General features: G+C 45.9%; 1 protein-coding gene across 3 annotated transcripts in view; it reads right to left on the minus strand.

The window, feature by feature from the left end:
* Positions 1 to 478: 478 nt before the first annotated feature.
* Positions 479 to 22034, minus strand: part of OBSL1 (obscurin like cytoskeletal adaptor 1) — a 144070-nt gene continuing 122514 nt past the window's right edge. For all 3 annotated transcript variants that reach the window (XM_068245951.1, XM_068245950.1, XM_068245952.1), the window contains 5 exons: positions 21460 to 21621; positions 17215 to 17319; positions 13824 to 14090; positions 7607 to 7876; positions 479 to 3236 (listed from right to left, as the gene is read on the minus strand). In XM_068245951.1, the coding sequence (XP_068102052.1) occupies positions 3229 to 3236; positions 7607 to 7876; positions 13824 to 14090; positions 17215 to 17319; positions 21460 to 21621 (812 nt within the window). In that variant the 3' untranslated portion in view covers positions 479 to 3228. The remainder of the gene's footprint in view (positions 3237 to 7606; positions 7877 to 13823; positions 14091 to 17214; positions 17320 to 21459; positions 21622 to 22034) is intronic.

Raw genomic sequence — 22034 nt, forward strand, 5'->3', positions numbered from 1 at the left:
CGTACTACTGGGCATGCACAGACCTTAGTCACGTATAGATGCGCTCATACGCGACCAGGAGCACTGACAGAAGGAGAGGATCCCGGGCAACGGGTGGGCTTGAAGAGGTTCTGGAAAGCCTCTGGACCACCCAAAAGCTGCCCACTGCTGAGGCAAGCAGTTACGGACTGTAAGGGAACTGAGGTGAAAGATCCTTTGTTAATTAATAGGAACTGTTTACATTGCTCCGTTTGAACGGGTCCATTCCATTGAATGGACTGCAAGTTTGGGTCTGCATCAATTTTTCCGGACCAACGGATGCGTCGCATTGACTGAGTGTTAACAGATTTTTCACCGTTTTTACATGGATCACGTTTCCATCTGTGCCAATGTAATAAGTATTTTTTTAAAAAGTGATTTTTTTAAGGTTGCATTTACTGCATCTAAGAATATTGTTGTTATTTTTACAACAAAAACAAAAAAAAACAGCAGCAGCACATAAATTTAAGTTAGAGATTTATTAGCAGACAAAAGAGACAAACAAAGGTGGGCCATGTGTCGGGAGGAAGGCAGAAGAGGCGTACATAGGCAGCCCATGTGTCGGGAGAAAGGCAGAAGAGGCGTACACAGGTCGCCCAGGTGTTAGGAGGTAGGGGGTGTGGTCATTGGCAGGACAGACATCTCAGCAGGGCGGCAGCACCTCCATGAATCATTCTATGTTCCCCCAAACAGACTTATTACTGCAACCTGCCTCCATCTTCATTCTGAACATTCTGTAAAGCAGTCTGAAAAAAAATTCACATTCTCTGTTCACTCATACAGCTCCACTTCATGTGGCTCCAATGGGCCTTCTCAGGGTGGACATGCAGTACCTCACAAAAGTACATCTCTCATGTTACATTCATGGGATAACACTGAAGACATGACACTGAGCATTAAGGTGCTGGATTGGCCAAGCCTGGGTCCTGAGTAGACCTAAACCCTACTGAGCGTCTGTGGGGCATCAGGCTCAAACAGAAGGTGGAGGAGCTCAAGGTCTCCACCAGCTTCATCATGGAGGAGTGGAAGAGGATTCCAATGGCTACCGGTGAAGCTCTAGTGACCTCCATGGCCAAGAGAGTTAGGGGTGTGTGTTCTGGAAAATAATGGTGGGAATACAAAATATGGACATTTTGGGCAGAATTCTGATATTCTTCACTTAAAAGTGTATTCTTGTTGCAAGCAGTTTAGACATTACTGAATTTATCCTGCTATACAAGCTGTACACTGACTACATTGTACCATGGGGCTAGTAAGCGTAATGGTTAAGGGCACAGCCTTTGACATGGGCGACCATGGTTTGAATCCTGGCCAGGGTCTCAGTAAGAAGTTCAAGGCAAGACTCCCTAACACTGCAGGGTGGTCTCTTGAGCACTTTGAGTCCAATAGGAGAAAAGCGCTATACAAATGTTCAGTTCAGATTATTATGACTGTCATCTCTACAGTGTTATCCCATGAAAAGATATGATTAAATATTTACAAAAATGTGAGAGGTGTACTCACTTTTGTGAGATTCTGGCAGTCTCATAAATTAATAAAATGTCCATGTTTGCTGGATCACGGTTTTCCCAGCCGTACTTCATGCCTCCGATAGCATCTTAGTTGAGATTTGCATTTGGGACTCTCGTGCTGCAAACAGTGGCATAGAGGCCATAGCAACTACTTTAGGAGCCATGGCCTTGGTGGGGTCCCACCATCCAAGAAGAACCCCTGTCTATCCATCTTGGCCCCTCCTTCCCCCACTGATCCCCATTAATTACTGTTCAAACTCCCCCTAATATGTCCTTCAGGCTCCCTAAGAAGTTCCTCACTCTTGAATCTATCCCATCACAATGAGGGCTGTTCTTTGTTTTCCTCCCTCCATACACAATGGCACAGGGAAGGGTAACATAAGCATAAGGTCTCTTCTGACCACTCCGTCTCCACTATTGTTCCATTTCTCACATTCAAGGCAGGAGGAACAGAAGCAAAGCAGGATCATCCACAAGGCAAATCTAGGCAGGAGCCTGGGGCATAAAAGGTATCAAATGGCCCAGTGACCACCTTCTCTGACCACTCTCCTACCTTAGATTACATAAATGGCGGGAGCTAAAACTACTATCTTGGCTTGGGCCCCATTTCATCATTATCCTTCTCTGAACAGAAGAAAGTATGTGTAAGGGTTAAGCCTCATACTCACCCGGCGATACTTGCGGCGATGTTACCTGACGTCGGGCAACATCGTTTAAGATAAGCATTTTAAACAATGTTGCTCCCGGCAGCGATCACTCATTGTCAAGTGTCGGACACAGCAGATCGGATCTTTAAGACCCCCGACGACTCCGCGCAAAGTACCAGGATCGCTTACTTGCCCATTGTGTAGTCGCATGACATCACGAACAGGAAGAGGCGTCGTCAAGGGGACGTTGCTGGACCCGTTGGGTGGTGAGTATGTAGCTTTACAACCTGGGTCCAACCCTATTCCCTTGTAGGGAGAGGGGGAAATTCAAGGCGAGTCCCGGGTTTGTAGATTGCCCCCTGGCTGCAAAGCTGAAGCTCTCACCACTATTCACAGTACTGCGGATTGCAAAGCCTGTCTGACCTGCAGTCCTACTCTGTAAAGCAGGGAGGGTTTCCCGGGCAGCGGATAGGCATGAAAGGAGCCTTTTAACGCAGCTGGCATTGATCCAGCCAGGTAAGAGGAGCAACTTCACTATAAATTTCACAAAAGTGCACTTACTCTTCTTATTGATCGTTTCCCAGAGAGTTCAAGACTCATATAATGTATGGAGAAGGACCACGACCCCAGAACCACTCATGAGCCATTCTACCGTCAATTCACCACCGAACCTACACATCTGCTTCCGACATCCTGTCACCCTCGCGCCATTCATCCTGCTCACATCCCTGACCTCTCCATCTCTGCCACCCCGCCTGGATGTGCCCGCCTGCCCCTCCCTGCACCCCACTGGTGAGGGAGCCATGGGGGGAGCGTAGGAGCATAATGATAAATAAATAAGAGCGGAGAGTGGAGGGGTTTATAACCCGTGTCTAATGGCTTAGAGAAAGCTTTGCTTGAGCCCCGCTCCCTGGGCCTGAACACTGGGATGAGCACAGCTCAACCGTACGCGAGTCTGGAGGCCGCTGAAGACTGGGCCGGGCGTAGCGCCTGCACGGGAAGACGAGGCCTAGCCGGAGCCCACAGACCGTGACTGATGCAAGCACGTCTTCCTATTGTTCTGTAAAAAGAGAAGAACAGAATATATTAGTGAACGGCTAGTGCTGTGCTCTCTGCTGTTAACGACAGGAAACATAGTTTATGTTTTCAGACTTTAAAGGGAAATTCTACTATAAACATACATCATGAATGCAAAAATGTTTTCGTAAGTTGTTGTTTTTTTGAATGACCTTTATACTTAAATTTATTGCCAATTATAGATTTCTTAAACTGACCCGAAGCACAAAGACCATACTTTTCAAGCCTGAATCTGTGCTTGGATGACCCAGGATTTCTCCTCTTCCTACATGAATAAGATTACAGCAGGAACAATTGTTATTAGGCCTGGTACACACTTTCAATTATGATTGGCCAAACACTGACCAATTTTACCACCTTTATGTGGTATGAGGATTTACCTATACAGTTTGCTTATAGTATTCGATATCTGTTGATCCTCACACTACATGGAGGTGGTAGAATTGGTCAAGGATTGGCCAATCAATGAAAAGTGTGTACCAGGCTTTACTTTCCACATCTGCACTAACTGAGTGACTGGCAGCAGATTTTCCATTCCAACAGTGTCCATTAGGGTGCATTCACACATCCAATTTTGATTGGCCAATCACTGGCCAATTTGACCACTTCTGTGTAGTATGAGAGCTTGGGTTTGATTCACTAAACCATGATAACTAAAATATCACACCTTATCAAAGTTATCACACCTTATCTAAGTTATCACACCTTATCAAAGATATCACACCTTATCAAAGTTAACACGCCTTATCAGAGTAGCATAGCAAGCGCTACGAACTTATGCCTGCTAATTGGCAATGGCGCTCATCCTGCCCTGAGCCCCTGTGGGTTCGTTGCACTCACTATGCTACTCTGATAAGGCGTGTTAACTTTGATAAGGTGTGATATATTTCCATAAGGTGTAATACCTTTGATAAGGTGTAATAACTTTGATCAGGTGTAATAACTTTGATAAGGTGTGATATCTTTCCATAAGGTGTGATAACTTTGATAAGGCGTGTTAACTTTGATAAGGTGTGATATATTTCCATAAGGTGTAATACCTTTGATAAGGTGTAATAACTTTGATAAGGTGTAATAACTTTGATAAGGTGTGATATCTTTACATAAGGTGTGATAACTTTGATAAGGCGTGATAACTTTGATAAGGTGTGATAACTTTGATAAGGTGTGATATCTTTACATAAGGTGTGATATGCAGGATTGTATCATTAATGGTTGCCTTTGGTATTTACTTGAACTGTTTAACTGAAGGGATTTCTTCGTTCTCAGCTAAATGACACTTGAGGTTTTATGTTTATCTCAGTTAAATTCTGCATATATTTCATATTTATGATTTGCAGCCAGACAAGCTTCAAGCTCGATCAGCAGTTCTGTTTGGACTGATACAAGACTTGTGATAGACAGGAGGGGCAGGTGAGGTCACATCACATAGACAGCAGAATGATAAACACACCGCTCCTAGCATAGTAAACCAGACAGTTCTGTCAGGTAGTCTATACTATACACCACCGGGTGTCTCCAAGCATACAGCCGCTGCTGGCACGGCCAGATTTATACTTTTTCCACCCCAGGCCAAATTTCTTGCAGCTCCCGTTCCATGTGCTGCAGCACCCTTCTCATTGTATGTACAGCACTCTCTTCCATGTCTAAAGGCCCGTAAGCGATCTTTCCAACGATTTTCCTGACGGACAGCAATTTTTTAACCACTTGAGGACCATGGGCTTAAATCTCCCTAAAGACCAAAGCCCTGGTGGAGAGGAAGAATAATGTCGGCCGACATCGGGATCCCCGGGAGGTATGTAGAAACGCCCGCTGCGGGCTATACTCAGCACACAGCCTTCAGCGGCTACCCTGAGCACAGGTCGGGATTACCGCTCTGAGCTGCGGATTTCTGCCCCGACCTTAGCTCGGGATTACCGCCAAGGAGGTTAAGATCCACGATGACTCCCACGCAAAGTAACGTGATCGCCTGAAGTCTCATTAGCACCTGCTATGTAACGTCGCACATACCGCCGGCCGGAACATGGATTGGGGAGCACCCGTCTTCAGGGGATCCGTTTTCCTGCGTCGCGAGGTAAGTATGTACCCAGAGCCGGGACAAGGTCCTCCAGCACCCAAGGCTGAGACAACAAAGTGTCCATCCCTCCCACCCCAGCCGTCACACAGTGATTGCTATTAGACTAAGAGGCGCCCCAGGGCCTCCCAACACCTTAATCTCTAGTTATCTGGCTTGCAGTCACTGCCATGTATCCCCTTATCTTATTTCTCTCTGCTTCAAGCACAATAGGGGAATGATAGCTGAGTGAGTTGTGCGCCCTCCTACACTGCGCCCTGAGGCTGGAGCCTCTCTCGCCTCTGCCTCGGCCCGGCCCTGTATGTACCTTAACATTCATGTACAGCAGCCCCCTTCAGTCCTATACAGGTCCCTTGGGCAGCAGCTCCTTATTTTCATGTGTTGCTCCTTATTTGCAATCTCTGTATTCTATTTACAGCCTCCATACAAAGCAATCCCTCTTCCATGTCCAGCCGCCTCTTGGCCCTCTGCCGCTCAAAGCCCGGACCTTGATGGCCCTTCCAGAAGTCCGTCCCTGGCTGCTGAGAGGGCGAACCGGGTATCACACTGTAAAGCAATCCCTCTTCCATGTCCAGCCGCCCAGTGGCCTTCTGCCGCTCAAGGCCCAGACCTAGGTGGCCCTTCCAGATGTCCGGCCCTGGCTGCTGTGAGGGGCGATGCTAGGTATCACACTGTACACTGAGTATTAATCAGCAGAAAGTTTAGCATGTATTATGCATTGGCAACAAGCAGGCACCACCTGGGCCATTATCCCCTCTCTGTACTATCCATAATGAACAAATTGTTTTGGATGAGCGTTAGCTATTCTCCCTCCGCAATTAAAGAAGAAAAAGGTTTTAATTGTCTGTATTTAGCACATTAAACAGCTCTTCGTTAGGATAAAAAAACAAACAAAAAAAGAGTGTTTAACGCCGTTCTTCACTTTATCAAATCAGATTCATCTCGTCGCCTTCCCACACTCAAGCCGCAGAATTCAAATCTTAAGGGTGCCCACACATTGCTCAATATCGCGGGGCGACAGACATTCCGATTCAAGAATTTTATGGAATCGGAAGAGAATTGGTGCCGCAACATGGCCACCCGATTGATCTTCCAATCGATTTATGTTCAAAATTGGTTGAGTGGGTCAATCAGAAGTAGGGTGCAACGGTAACAGCGTTCCATACCATGAGGACTGACTGACCCCCGGCCGGTGTCCTGCCAAGTATATAAGTGTCACCACTGTGCCAGTGTGCTGTGATAAAGCCTCACCTTTTTGTCGGGGCAACTCCTGGCCTCCTTCGGTTCGGTGTGACACTGGCGCTAGTTGTGACATCACTATGTGCCCTGAGTCATGTGGTGCAGGCCCTTGCGGTGACGCTGAACACTGGAGGAAGCCAGCGGAAAGGTGAGCCTTTAACAATGCACATGGGCAGGGGGGTGGGGGGCAGCATGGCTGGTATGCTAAAATCTATTGGAAATCACTGCAGTATGTGGGCAGGCAGTAGATCCCTCTCTGACCAGGATCAGAGAGGGATGTATCTAATAGTCGATCTGGCCATAAATCGATGGCCAGCTTAAAGTGGACATAAACTCTTGCACAGGAGACAAAGAAATACAGAGAAATCCCCCTGTGTGAGTTTATAGAGAACAGCTTGCCTAGTTCTCCCTTCTCAGCAAGTAATGGGCTAGTGTAATGTGAGCTGTCCACTCTGTGCCGACTCTGCCACGTTCTGAGCTACTATGTAAACACAGGAGCTTAACCCTTTCTGTGCTCCCAGGTTACTAGGAAGTAACCACTCTGCAGAATCTCAGTAGGAGTTCTATAAGCTGTAATAAGGACATTTTTAAAGGTTATTATGCTGTTGCTTATCTTTTAGAGCAGAGAGGAAGTTCTCAGTTCAAGTCTACTTTAAAGTGGACCTGAACTCAAAATTTCCTCTCTACTGTAAAAGATAAGCAACAGCAAAATAACCTTTAAAGAAAAACATTTATTTGTTACAGCTGATACAAATCCTGTAATAAATCTGCAGTATGTCTACTTCCTGTTTTCATGGAAGCAGAAATAGGGTTAACACCTGGTGCTCTCAAATTAGCCAGCTGCCACAACTGAGAGATAAAATTACATGTGTGACTAGCCACAGATGAGGGGGGATTAGACAGGCTAAACTCTCTAAATACATACAGGGGGCAATTCTCTCTGTTTTCTTTCTGTCCTGTGAAATAGTTCAGCTTCTGTCAGTAAAGGAGACACTCTTAGATACACTGAAAATCAAGACCCAAAGGGCTCTCCTTGTTACCTAATACTGTGAGTTTGGCTTCTGAGCGCGTTTTGCCGGCGGTGAATCTGACGGATCCGGACATGCCAGGGAAGGTGTCCTTCAGGATTAGCCGGTGGCGGTTCCCTCTGGTCTCTATGACGACATCTCCACCATTGTGCAACAACACCCCGTTCAGACTCCACTGCGGAGGGCGGGGCAGAGGAATGGATACGTCACACTCAAAGCAGGCGTCGTCTGGGGCCGTCACCTTCACGTCCCGCAGGTGACGGAGCAGCTGGATGGCCAAACCTGACATCGGGGAGGAGAAAAGTGATGATTCCAAGAAAGACATTTTCCAAAGGCAAGTTCCATGAACTATGGTCACTTACTGGATTCAGATATAATATAAATTTAATATTCAGATATAATATCTTAACATTACTATTGGCAACCTGTGGGTCAAGTATGATAATCTCAGCCTAAAGCTAATGTGAACCTATAAAAAAATCAACCAGACACTTACCTAAGGAGAGGGAAGGCTCTGGGTCCTATAGAGCAGGGGTTCCCAACCTTTTTCAGCCTGGGGACCACTACTCCATTTGGTGTGTATAGGTAGGTAGGTAGCCAGGTATAGGTACCCCCTGTATAGGGTATCTAAGTACAGTTGCCCCCAGTATGGGTAGCCAGTATAGTTGCCCCACTATAGGTTAGCTAGGTAGGTGCCTCCAGTGTAGGTAGCCAGTATAGTTGCCCCCAGTATAGGTTAGCTAGGTAGGTGCCTCCAGTATAGGTAGTCAGTATAGTTGCCCCCAGTGTAGGTTAGCTAGGTAGGTGCCTCTGGTATAGGTAGCCAGTATAGTTGACCTCAGTGTAGGTTAGCTAGGTAGGTGCCTCCAGTATAGGTAGTCAGTATAGTTGTCCCCAGTGTAGGTTAGCTAAGTAGGTGCCTCCAGTATGTGTTGTCAGTATAGTTGCCCCCAGTGTAGGTTAGCTAGGTAGGTGCCTCTAGTTCAGGTAGTCAGTATAGTTGCCCTAGTATAGGTTAGCTAGGTAGGTGCCTCCAGTATAGGTAGTCAGTATAGTTTCCCCCAGTGTAGGTTGGCTAGGTAGGTGCCTCTAGTATAGGTAGCCAGTATAGTTGCCCCCAGTATGGGTTAGCTAGGAAGGTGCCTCCGGGATAGGTAGTCAGTATAGTTGTCCCCAGTATAGGTTAGCTATGTAGGTGCCTTCAGTATGTGTAGTCAGTATAGTTGCCCCCAGTGTAGATTAGCTAGGTAGGTGCCTCCAGTATGTGTAGTCACTGTCAGTATAGGTTAGCTAGGTAGGTGCCTCCAGTATAGGTAGGTCAAAATAAGAAGAAACGCTGTCTCCAAAAACAATGGTGGCTGCACAAATACTCATTATAGGCCTACCATACTACTCCTGATTAGGCATTATACTGCTATACATCACCCTTCAAGTATGCAAATGTATAAGAAATTATTGGCTAGGGTTCAAGATGTATAAATCAGATAGTAGAATTTTATTAATGAATACAAAAAAGACACAATTTCATAGCTTGATTGCATGCAAAAATCAGCTTCATAAATTGATCAGTAAAAACTTGCGGGGCATCTAGGCACCAACAATGAGATGCTCTAAACTAGACAGCAACTATCTAATCTAGGCCGGCATCATGCGTCCATCCATACATCCATGCAATGGCGCCCACTCACTCCTAAGCGTTGCTCAACTTAATTGCAGTGCGTGATGCTTGAAAGGCTACTCCCATAGGGGCAACTGAGTCCACCTGCACACAGGGGCGGCGCCAGGGGGGTGCTTGGGGGTGCTCGAGCACCCCCTAGAATTGTCCAAGCACCCCCAAAGCACCCCCTGGAGTGAACTGACTTCAGGCGTCTAAAAGACGCCAAGTCAGTTCACACAGCGGCAGCACGGAGCAGCAGGCAGGGCTACGGTAAGATGGCCGCCCGGAGCCCTGTTCTGCAGACTTCGAGTCTGCAGTGCATGGCTTCGGGCGGCCATTTTCCCGTAGCCCTGCTCTCTGCATGCAGGCAGGAAGTCTCGTCGTGACGTCGGGAAGGAAGAGGATCGTGGGCGCGCGGGCGCTGCGCGCCACAAGGAGGTCGGGACTCGGGACAGGAGGTCGGGATAGAAGGTCTTCTGGCTGTAGGTGAGTAAATGGGTTTTTCTTTTCTTTTTCAGGTGATGCTGATTGTGCATGTGGGGGTCATATCTGCTACGGATTGTGCATATTGGGGTCATATCTGCTACGGATTGTGCATATTGGGGTCATATCTGCTACGGATTGTGCATATTGGGGTCATATCTGCTACGGATTGTGCATATTGGGGTCGTTTCTGCTACCGATTGTGCATATTGGGGTCATTTCTGCTACCGATTGTGCATATTGGGGTCATTTCTGCTACCGATTGTGCATATTGGGGTCATTTCTGCTACCGATTGTGCATATTGGGGTCATTTCTGCTACCGATTGTGCATATTGGGGTCATTTCTGCTACCGATTGTGCATATTGGGGTCATATCTGCTACCGATTGTGCATATTGGGGTCATATCTGCTACCGATTGTGCATATTGGGGTCATTTCTGCTACGGATTGTGCATATTGAGGTCATATCTGCTACCGATTGTGCATATTGAGGTCATATCTGCTACCGATTGTGCATATTGGGGCCATATCTGCCACCGATTGTGCATATTGGGGCCATATCTGCCACCGATTGTGCATATTGGGGCCATATCTGCCACCGATTGTGCATATTGGGGTCATATCTGCTACGGATTGTGCATATTGGGGTCATATCTGCTACGGATTGTGCATATTGGGGTCATATCTGCTACCGATTGTGCATATTGGGGTCATATCTGCTACCGATTGTGCATATTGGGGTCATATCTGCTACCGATTGTGCATATTGGGGTCATATCTGCTACCGATTGTGCATATTGGGACCATATCTGCCACCGATTGTGCATATTGGGACCATATCTGCCACCGATTGTGCATATTGGGACCATATCTGCCACCGATTGTGCATATTGGGACCATATCTGCCACCGATTGTGCATATTGGGACCATATCTGCCACCGATTGTGCATATTGGGACCATATCTGCCACCGATTGTGCATATTGGGACCATATCTGCTACCGATTGTGCATATTGGGACCATATCTGCTACCGATTGTGCATATTGGGGCCATATCTGCTACCGATTGTGCATATTGGGGCCATATCTGCTACCGATTGTGCATATTGGGGCCATATCTGCTACCGATTGTGCATATTGGGGCCATATCTGATAACGATTGTGCATATTGGGGCCATATCTGATAACGATTGTGCATATTGGGGCCATATCTGATAACGATTGTGCATATTGGGGCCATATCTGATAACGATTGTGCATATTGGGGCCATATCTGATAACGATTGTGCATATTGGGGCCATATCTGATAACGATTGTGCATATTGGGGTCATTGGACATGTTTTTTGTTAAAATCTGCTCACATTACGTGTATTTTCTTGAGAAAACCTGCACAATTATGTGAATTTTCTGGGAAAAGGGTCACCAAAACTTGGGCCCTCTGTCTTTGCGTTGCACTTTTAAAGGGAACCCGAGGTGAGAATAATATTGAGGCTGCCATATTTATCTCCTTTTAAGCAATACCAGTTGCCTGGCTGCCGTGCTGGTCCTCTGCCTCTTATTCTTTCAACCATAGACCCTGAACAAGCATGCAGCAGGTCAGGGGTTTCTGACAATATTGTCAGAACTGACAAGATTAGCTGCATGGCTTGTTTCTGGTGTAATTCAGTTCACTACTACAGCCAAATAGATCAGCAGGGCTGCCAGGCAACTAGTATTGTTTAAAAGGAAATAAATATGGCAGCCACCATATTACTCTCACCCTGGGTTCACTTTAAATTACAGTTAGCCCCGCCCTCATCCGGTCATGACCACGCCCATTGCTTCGCGCGACGCAGGTTGTAGCCACACCCATTTTTTGCCGCGGCGCGCTTCGCACGCCGCAGGTCGTCAGCTCCCCCGGAAATTGGTCCAGCAACTGCATAGCACCCCCTAAAAAAATTTCCTGGAGCCGCCACTGCCTGCACAGCAGCGATAATCGATTCGATAAGTAATAATCTCCACAGGGATAATGAATAGCTTCCAAATAGAAAGTCACTCTTACCACCTCCGTTGTAGCTTGCTGTGTGGGTACCCACTTGATGATGCTGCACGATGTCCCATATGGTGAGAGGACGGCACAGCCCTCCAGCTTGTGTTGAGCATGTGCTCAGGCAGTCCCTCTTAGCCGGAATGAGATGTGCCCAACCAGGGCAATGCCTCAATGCTGCGTCAGGAAGGCAACGTCAGCGGTCGGCTATGTTCCGCTATTCCAAGCCGCGGTCTGCAATGGCGGCACGCATGGAGTATTGTATTGGCGGCTGCAGAGTCGATTCATCCGCTGATGTGGATGTGACGTGTACGTGGTGCACTAGGCCCCGCCCATCGACGCGTTTCCCGCCCCTCACAGGCGATTCATCAGGATGTACTGATGGGCGTACTCTTTTCTTCTTTTATACGACGTGCATTCCTTCACTCCTCCTCCTATCTCGTAACCGCTACTAATATGCACTGCAGCTCCGTAAAGGTAATGGGAACTCTAAAAAGTCCCAATACTCTCGCAATGTCCTCATATTTCACGCTTCACAGGTAAACAATGTTCCACTCCACTTTGTAATGATAATTTTTATAGCATTATAGTACTTTTTAATCCAATTATGCGGTCACCCCAGCACTGTCCTTAATCACGTTTTGTTTTAATTTAACATGGAGGGAGAGCCAAGGGGGAGGGAACTTTTATAAATTGTGTTCAAGGTATGTAGTTACATGCCTCGAATCCACTCAGGATATGACATGCTTATCACATCTGTCATACTGTCATTCACTCATGGATTTGTACTCTCACTCACCTATTGCTAACTGCACATAAGTAGTCTCTGTTGTATCTCTATCTCTTTCTAGTATAGATCTGTTTTTTCAGATATGACCTTAAATTGAAGTCATTATTTAAACCATAGGGGCTAAGAGTTTGAAGTCGAAAGATCCACATCCCCTCTTTACACAGCAGTTCATTGGTCACGTCACCTCTCCTCTTAGACATATTCAATTTGTAGATACCCTTAAACAGTGTACCCTGCAATCTACTCCCATGTTTAGTGGCATAGTGTCTGCCTAGGGTCGTATCCACATCCCCATTTACAATACTACACATATGCTCAAGAATACGGACTTTTAAAGCCCTTTCAGTCATCCCTATGTACATAAGGCCACATGGGCAGGATATCATATAAACAACATTTTCAGTGTCACAATTTATAAATGACCTTATTTGAAACTCATTAGCACCTCCACTATCCCAGAACGTTTTGGCCTTATGTACATAGGGGCATGCCTTGCATTTTCCGCACCTATGCATCCCTTGAATTGGGGTTTTGTTTAGCCAAGTCCTCAGGGGTGGGCTACTTCTATATTCGCTGCTGACAAGCATATCTTTTAGGTTATTAGCCCTTCTGGCCACTAAACTAGGGGTGGGGTCAATTATCTTTGCAATCTCAGCTGAACCTGTCAGTATAGTTGCCCCCAGTATAGGTTAGCTAGGTAGGTGCCTCCAGTATAGGTAGTCAGTATAGTTGCCCCACTATAGGTTAGCTAGGTAGGTGCCTCCAGTATAGGTAGTCAGTATAGTTGACATCAGTGTAGGTTAGCTAGGTAGGTGCCTCTGGTATAGGTAGCCAGTATAGTTGACCTCAGTGTAGGTTAGCTAGGTAGGTGCATCCAGTATGTTTAGTCGGTATAGTTGCCCCAGTGTAGGTTATCTAGGTAGGTGCCACCAGTATAGGTAATCAGTATAGTTGCCCCCAGAGTAGGTTAGCTCGGTAGGTGCCTCTGGTATAGATAGGCAGTATAGTTGACCTCAGTGTAGGTTAGCTAGGTAGGTGCCTCTGGTATAGGTAGCCAGTATAGTTGACCTCAGTGTAGGTTAGCTAGGTAGGTGCCTCCAGTATGTGTAGTCAGTATAGTTGCCCCCAGTGTAGGTTACCAGAAGCATTTGGGGGAAATTGTATTGGGATTAAATAGGCTCACTATGAACCAGAGAGATTTCATATATTATTTCATATATTATTCTTGTTATCATTGGGGAAACAGTATACTAATAGTCATCTCCTCACCTTCCACCATAAGCCGAGCTGAACTCTGACCACTGGTGGTCTTCACGGTGTAGACATCTTCATCTTCTGGGCCCACATCAGTGATGGTCAGCGTACGATACGCATCCTCGCTGGTGATCTGGTACTTCTCAGATGCAAGGATCACATGACCTCCCCGCAGCCATGTGACTCGAGCTCGGGCGGGGCTGACCTTACACTCCAGGATGACACGGTGACCCTGAAGGGCTGTCTTGTCTCTCAACGCCTTCACTATCCGCACAGGGAGTTCTATAGAGGGAGAAAAAGAGGACAGTCACCATTCACTATCCGCACAGGGAGTTCAAGAGAGTCATAGGGAGAAAGAGGACAGCCACCATTCACTGTCCGCACAGGGAGTTCAAGTCATAGAGAGAAAGAGGACAGTCACCATTTTACTGGAGTCTCTAAAGTAAAAACAAACTTGGAATCTATTGATTGACTGCTCTGGCCCAGTACCCCTTATTGTGGATAGCTTAAAGGGAAACTTAAGCCTAGCTAAAACTTACCTGGGGCTTCTACCGGTACCCTGCAGTCAACCTACTACAGGCCTGGGCCTTGGGCAGCTGCAGCCCAAGGGGATGATTGGACATAAAAGAAGGGCAGCTACAAATAGGACAGGAGACTACAAATGTTAAAATGGGTCTGCAACTCGTAAGCAACAAATGGAAGAGGGTAGCTGCTGCCCAAGGGAGCTGTACATAAAAGAAGGGCAGCTGTACATGCATGGGTGGTACACATGGAATACGGCGCTGCTGCTCATGGAAAGGGAGCTACAAGAATGCTGGCCTAGGGGCACAAAACTTGTAAATCCGGCCTTGGTGAGTAGGGCCGCACCTGAGCAGTAACCCGGAGCCACCCGTGCAGGTTATTGAAGAAGGGAGCAGGCCAGATCTTCTGGAGGGTCCAGGCGAGCAACTGCAGGAGCAAGGAGGACTCGGGAAGCCTCTATAGGATCCAGAGGCTTCCCTCTTCTTAGGTAAGTATTTATTTCTTGACTCGGGTTCACTTTAACTTCTTGCCGACCGCTCCACGCCGATTGGCATGAACTGCCTTCTATGGGGCTAGCAGGAGATCGCGCGCGTAACCTTGCTTGGAAGGCAGAGCTCCGCCTTCAGTCTCCCAGTGACAACTGCTGCTCGGACACTGTTAGATGGTGAAACCGCTGGGGGGGGGGGGGGAACAGGCCCCACCAACAGAGAGCTCTGTTGGTGGGGAGAAAAGGAGGGGGGGGGGGGGGAAATCACTTGTGTGCTGAGTTGTACGGCCCTGCAGCGAGGCCTGAAAGCTGCAGTGGCCATTTTAGTAAAAGATGGTTTAACACCATGGTCCTCAAGTGGTTAATTATCAGACACCTTACCAGAGTGGGGAGGGGGGTTTGTAGACCAGTAGACTAGAGTAGTCTGTAAGGGTGGAGATACTTTGGCACCAACTATTAACTTTGAAGGCAAGTGCTTCCTCCGACCTGCCCATGGCTGTCATACGCAGGCTTCTTGGTGAACAATGTTAGAGGAAGCCCTCACCCCCTTACAGGCTCATATCGGTGAGGTATCTTTTTATTGATTATCAGCTCAGCCTGGAGAGCAGAAGTTTGGAAGTTGCAGGCAGGGAACCCCTGAGACATATTCTGTTTTTCTTCATAAAAGTAAATAAGAAAAACAAATCTCTTCCAAGACGAACAAATGAATATTTGACATAATAGCTTGGCTTGGCCCGCATTATCAATGAACACCTGCTCCGCGCACATCCTAAAATAGTCCTTGAGTCACGCATGAGAAACATGCTTCTGGCAGCCAATAAACTGTGATGAATAATCTGGTTATGCCAAACAGGAACGTTTCTGCACGATTTTACACGTAGGTGTTGATTTATGCACTTAGTTAGGCACAAAAGTAACACAAAACGTTCCTTGTGGGTACGCGATGTTATAGAATTGTGAGGTAAACAAAGAAGCAAAAACATTAAGAGATAAAACAGGTGTAAAAAGAAGTTTGGTGCATCAACTCTTCTATCAGGAGAAATCTCACCAATGGGAAACCAGGGAACAATATAAACCTGACAAAGGATCTTACTCTTCCTAACTCCAAAGCCATAAGGCCCCTTTCACATTGGGACATTCTGATTGCGTTGCGTTACACTTTTTTACCGCAGGGTAACGCTAAAGTAATGAAAACCTATGGGGCATTTCATACCTCCCGGGGTGCGATACACTGGAAGTACCTGATTTAACGCAATGACAATATCCCATTATTGACAACCACCCGCGTCTACCAGAAGTCATGTGTCTATGGCGCCGCAGATATTTTAAACTGTTTGCTGTTCGCATCGCGCATACGTGGAAACGTATTTTGGCAATACACTCCCATGCACTTCGTATTCCCTTCACAGGAAAAGAGCTCCAGAGAGCCTCACTTATGGCTTGGCTTGCTGCCAGCTTAGAGATTAACGCGCATTGCCACAGAAATCTCTAAAGGCTATTTTTAACGTTGCGGTGGAATGTGGTTATTTGATCACACCGCACCTATAACACTGGTTTGTACTGTGAAACCCCCCTCAACCTTTTGTTTGTTTACATTTCCAATATTTTTCCTGAATTGGGTTCCAAGCTTGCTACCTCCTTGTGGTGGAACCTGGGCAATGTCAAGTAAGAGATTGCCTGTTGGGGTAAAGTATGGTGGGGACTTTGTGGGCCTCGTGTCACTACAGTTGCCATGAAAGCCTGACAAGACCCGAAACACAATGGCTACAGCGAAGCACAGACTGTGTGAAGTTGCTGGTCTCCCATCAGAAGCCTTCTTGGGTGGTGGAACAGGTGCCGGGATAACCCAGGGTCAACCAAAACTAGCATCACTGACTTGCGGTGGAAGTTGAATGCCAAAGGCTAAGGGAAGGAACCTCAACAGAAAACCAGTGTGCCTGGAAGCTTCAGGTGGCAGCCCCACCACCAGGATCAGGTGCTGAAGGCTAATAACCTGCCGACAATTTGTCAGGCTGTGCAAAATTTACTTTTCCCTGTTCCATTGGGTGGCGCTGTTGCGGCTCTTGGCTCAGAAATAGGTGGAAATAGCCGATCTCAGTCGGGTCTGCTTTAATGCACCAGCGCTGGGGTCGGGAAGGTAAATATTTGCATGTCCGCTGTTCGGAGGGGCACAGCGAGACCACCATGGGACACAGGAGGATGGGATAAGCCTCGATAGGATCCAGAGGCTTCCCCCTCCCTACTCCAGGGGATTTTTTTTTATGTTACAGATCCTCTTTAAGTGAATGATATCCAGACAGATCTCACATTGATGACTTTTGGCATAAAATGGAAAGTGGAAATTGGTGGCTTCACCCCGAGATTGTTTCTTACATCGGGCAAGACTCAGATTCTGACCTTTGACTACCAGTTTGGCTCTGGACTCGGCTCTTCTTGCTCGGAAAATAATTTCTCCAGAGTCCTCGCAGTGCGCCCCGCAGATCAACAGGAAGTGCCTCCGCCCTGCAGAAACAGAACAAACGCTTAAAGAGGAAATGTAATCAATATAACATCATGAATAAAATTGCCCATTTTTTGTTTTGTTTTTACAATATTAATTACTAAAATTATTTATTCAGTGTTTGCCCATTGTAAAATCGTTCCTCTCCTTGATCTACCTTCTGAAATTTATCACAGGTGGCGACATCTTTAGTACTGGCAGGTGTTTTCTGCAGAATGTTTGTCCACTGGTCTCCCAGAATGCTCTGGGGAGGAGAATTCCACATAATAAACAGCCTAGGCTAAGCCTCATTGGGAGGATGGAGTTCCATACTAATATACAGCAACATACAGATATAGGAAGTGTTTTTGATGCTGAAACCAGGACAATTAACATATAAGTGGGTCTCCTGAATAATGTACTGAATTCTACTATATATCACTACAGGGCCTCTTAAAGGAATTGTGGATCCCACGTGACTACTATGTTACATGACCAAAACTTCAGTCCAATCAGAAGCCATTGGTTCTTACAGGAGAATTTTGTTTGTCCTTCTTGTCACTTCTGTTGAAAGTTATTTTCTTGTTTTGGAAAGCAATCTTGCCAGCAGTCCTACCACATATTTCAAGCAAACCTAAATATTAAAGAGGAATTTCAGCCTAAACAAACTTACTGTCATTAAGTTACATTAGTTATGTTAATTAAAATACCCACCCTGTTTTAAAAGAACAGGTAAAGGTGTGTTATTTCATGGGGGCAGCCATCTTTTTGGTTGAAAGGAGGTGACAGGGAGCATGAGACACAGTTCCAACTGTCCTGTGTCCTGATCCCTCCTCCCAGTTGCTAGGCAACGTGAATAACAACATAGGAAATGTTAATAATTACTTTTTTTGTATAGCGCTTTTCTCCTGTCGGACTCAAAGCGCTTGCGAGGCAGCCACTAGAGCGCACTCAGTAGGCAGTAGCAGTGTAAGGGAGTCTCGCCCAAAGAACTCCTTACTGAATTACTGGCTTACTGAACAGGCAGAGCCGAGATTCGAACCCAGGTCTCCTGTGTCAGAGGCAGAGCCCTTAACCAGAACACCATCCAGCCACATCATGCTTTGAACAGCATCAGGGAAAAAAAGCTCAGGTAGTCTTCTTTGATGGGTGGAGCTTAGCTGCAAATGCAGCTAAAATGATGCTTTGGTAAGAAAAACAAAGTTTTGATGCTGTGAAACTTTTAAAGAAACACCAAGCCTTTTCAGTTCTGCTGAGTAGATTTTTAGTCCAGAGGTTCACTTTAACTAAACTAAAAAACAAACAGATACTTACCTATGGAAGGGGGGGGGGGGGGGCTCTGGGTCCTATAGAGCCTTCCTGCTCCTCTCCCAGTGCCCTCGTTCCAGCGATGTCTCCCCCGTTCAAATCTCCCGATGCAGGGGGCTTCGGAAGACTTCGGGTGCCCGAGTACTCCTGATGACAGGGTGCTCCGTACTGCGCACTACAAGGCGGCCCATCTTTGGAAGCTCCCGGGATTCCTATGACTTCCAAAGCCTCCTGCGGCAGAAGAAAGCAGTCTCTGGGCCATCGATCAGACACTGCTAACGGGGGAGCCGGCGGTGGAACGAGGGGACCAGGAGAGGAGCGGGAAGGCTCTATAGGACCCAGAGCCTTCCCCCTCCTTAGATCGGTATCTGTTTTTTTTATTTTAATTATGCTTCAAGTTCACTTTAAGAACCTTATTTCCCCATTTTAAGGTCATGAATTTTATGTAGAATCACGACTGTATTTCCCCCCTGGTGTCGACAGAATCTTTTTTGCCATTACACAAAAAGTGACAACTTTCACTGAAATACGATTTGGCTATTTTAATCAAAAATGCCATCAACTGTGTTGAATACTGATTGGTTATTGTATAAATTCTCGCATCGGTACAGCTCCCTTCAGCATGTCTGGAGTGATCAATTATTATTTTTTTTGACTTGCGTTCTAAAAAGATTTATTGTTGAGAAATGTCAGATTTGAGTTTGAAATTTAAAAAGATCCAAACGTATGAAAAGATAGATTTCCAAAGGATTGCGGCATCTGACAAAAATGTCCCTTTATGAATATGAGGACAGTGAATTTTTTGACTTTTCAAAAAGAAAGAGGAAAGAGGAAATTCATTTATACATACTAGGGGAATACCTGTGCTTTGCTACATTTAAAATAAAAATAGAGTAAGTTATTTGATAAGTTTAAGTATTTTAAGTAAGCTCTCTATGGCTATCATTCATACAGCGTTCCCGCATGCGTAAATGCTAAAAACAGCCGACTTTACCGAGCACTGAGCAAAATGTGTATTCATAAAGGCTGTTTCCGCATGCGAAGCTGACTTTCCCGAGCAGAGCGATAAATTACCACATTGTGCGGTGATTCTAGGCGGAAATGTAACAAAATGTAAATTCATAAAAATTAACGCAAGCGGTATGTGGACGGGGATTACCGCTGCCCTGGATGTAGCGATAAGCATGCGGAGTACATGTAAGTGAATGGGACAGACCTCCCAAGCAGCAGCAGAGAGAACACCTCACGGAGGGACTCGGGCAGCACAGATTTTTGTTACCAACAGCACTTTTATGAATGATAGCCATAGGCTGCCTGTGTTCTGTCTCAGCATTTTCATTCTGTTGCTGGCACTATCACTCTTGCTTCAAAACAGTATTGGCTTTTTCTCTCTCTTTTTTCTTAAAAGTATTTTCCTAAATGTATTATCAATTAAACCTTTATTTAATCTCTCCTCACAACACTTTTGCTTCTCTCAAACCGTAACTGCTTCTGCTTAAAGAGAAACTCCGACCAAGAATTGAACTTTATCCCAATCAGTAGCTGATACCCCCTTTTACATGAGAAATCTATTCCTTTTCACAAACAGACCATCAGGGGACGCTGTATGGCTGATATTGTGGTGAAACCCCTCCCACAAGAAACAAGAAAAGTACGTACTCCTGGCAGTTTCCTGTCTGAGAATCTTGTTGCATTGTGGGACTGCCAAAACAGCAAGCAGCAGCTACATCACCTGCCAGCAGTAAAAATGTCACCATGTGGTAAATGTCAGAATGTAAATCAGGGAGAGGAAAGATTTTACAATGGGGAAACACTGACTAAATCATTTATACATAATTATTGTAAAAATGAAGCACTTTTTTATTGCATTATTTTCACTGGAGTTCCTCTTTAAGCTCCTCCTCAAGCTCCTCCTCTCCTTTCCCCTCCTTCCCATTCTCGTATCTGTCTCACACTGTAACTGCTTCTGCTCAAGCCCCTCCTTTCTTGCCCCCTTCTTCCCATTCTTATGTCTGTCTTTCATTGTAACTGCTTCTGTTCTGGCTCCTCCTCTCATGCCCACTCCTTCCCACTTTTTGTCTTTTCACGCTGTAACTGCTTCTGCTCTGGCTCCTCCTCTCGTGCCCATCCTTCCTGCTTTTGCTTCTCTCTCACACCGTAACTGCTTCCGCTGCAGCTCCTCTCTTATGCCCCCTCCTTTCCACTGTTGTGTCTTTCTCACACTGTAACTGCTTCTGCTCTAGCCCTGCAGAAATGCTCTATGCTGCCACCTGGTGTCTGTTCAGTATAGAGCAATTTTCACTCCCTTAAAGCGGAATATAACCCTGCATTTCAACTTTGCTCTAAAACATTATTTACAGTATATTATATGCAACCAGCATTTTTTTTTTTACTAGACCAGCATTGGAAGGGTTACACAGTGCTTTAAAGTTCCTGGAGATTTCTGCAGACGCATCCGAAGCTGTTGAATGTGACTCACTCTCTCTGACTGAGAAGGAGTTGGAGGACAGCCAAAGAGTGTGTAACATTTCTCAATAGATACATTTAACTAAATAGAATGTAACAATCTGAACTTCTGCATATCTCTCCACGGAACTTTAAACCTCTGTGTTTAACCCTTCCAATGCTGGTCTAGTAAAAAAAAATGCTTTTTGCATATAATATGCTGTAAATAATGTTTTACAGCAAAGTTGAAATGCAGGGTTATATTCCGCTTTAAAGGGGGAGTTTTCAAAAATAATTTGTTAGAGGGTTCCTTTATCAGGCAAGGAAAAAATATACCGAATGTAATGTTTCTATGTGGAGAGGTTTGGGTGGGGTTATGCTGAGTCATGATATACAAGATACATAATTACCTTCCTGACGGATCTTGGTGGTGGACGTTACTTTGATTTTTTCCCCATTTTTGAACCATTCCCCCTTGGCCTGAGGACAGGACAATTCACAGATGAAGGCGGCGTTGTCATTCTCTTCTATCTCCACATCCTGCAGGTCTTTCATCACTTGCGGCTCTTGCTCTGGGGAAAAAAATTGGAACAAATTACCTAAAAGGAACCCCTATCCTTGTCCGACACTCATCTAACCAATGTAGTCTATCGATAAAGCAGATTCTTCTTCAGCATAGCTGCAAATCCCAAGTCAAAATGCTCAGGGTCCTTTCACACTTGGTGCAATGTGCTTTGCGCACAGCAAATAGGCTCTATTACACATGTTTTAGTATATGCGGCAGACTGCATTGACAGGGAAATTGGAGGCAACCTGCCTTCAAAGTCTCCCCCTTTAGTTATGTGTATACTGCTGCACAGGAAGCACATCTAGAAATTCTGTGCACCCCATCGCAAACATGGCAAAAATGCTAAATTTGCACGCTACCAAAGACTTACATTGCTTCCGGTGCCGCGGGTAACGCCCAATAATGTACTGCAGCATC

Source organism: Hyperolius riggenbachi, chromosome 7 (assembly GCF_040937935.1).
Source record: "Hyperolius riggenbachi isolate aHypRig1 chromosome 7, aHypRig1.pri, whole genome shotgun sequence".
In the NCBI taxonomy this organism is placed as follows: domain Eukaryota; kingdom Metazoa; phylum Chordata; class Amphibia; order Anura; family Hyperoliidae; genus Hyperolius; species Hyperolius riggenbachi.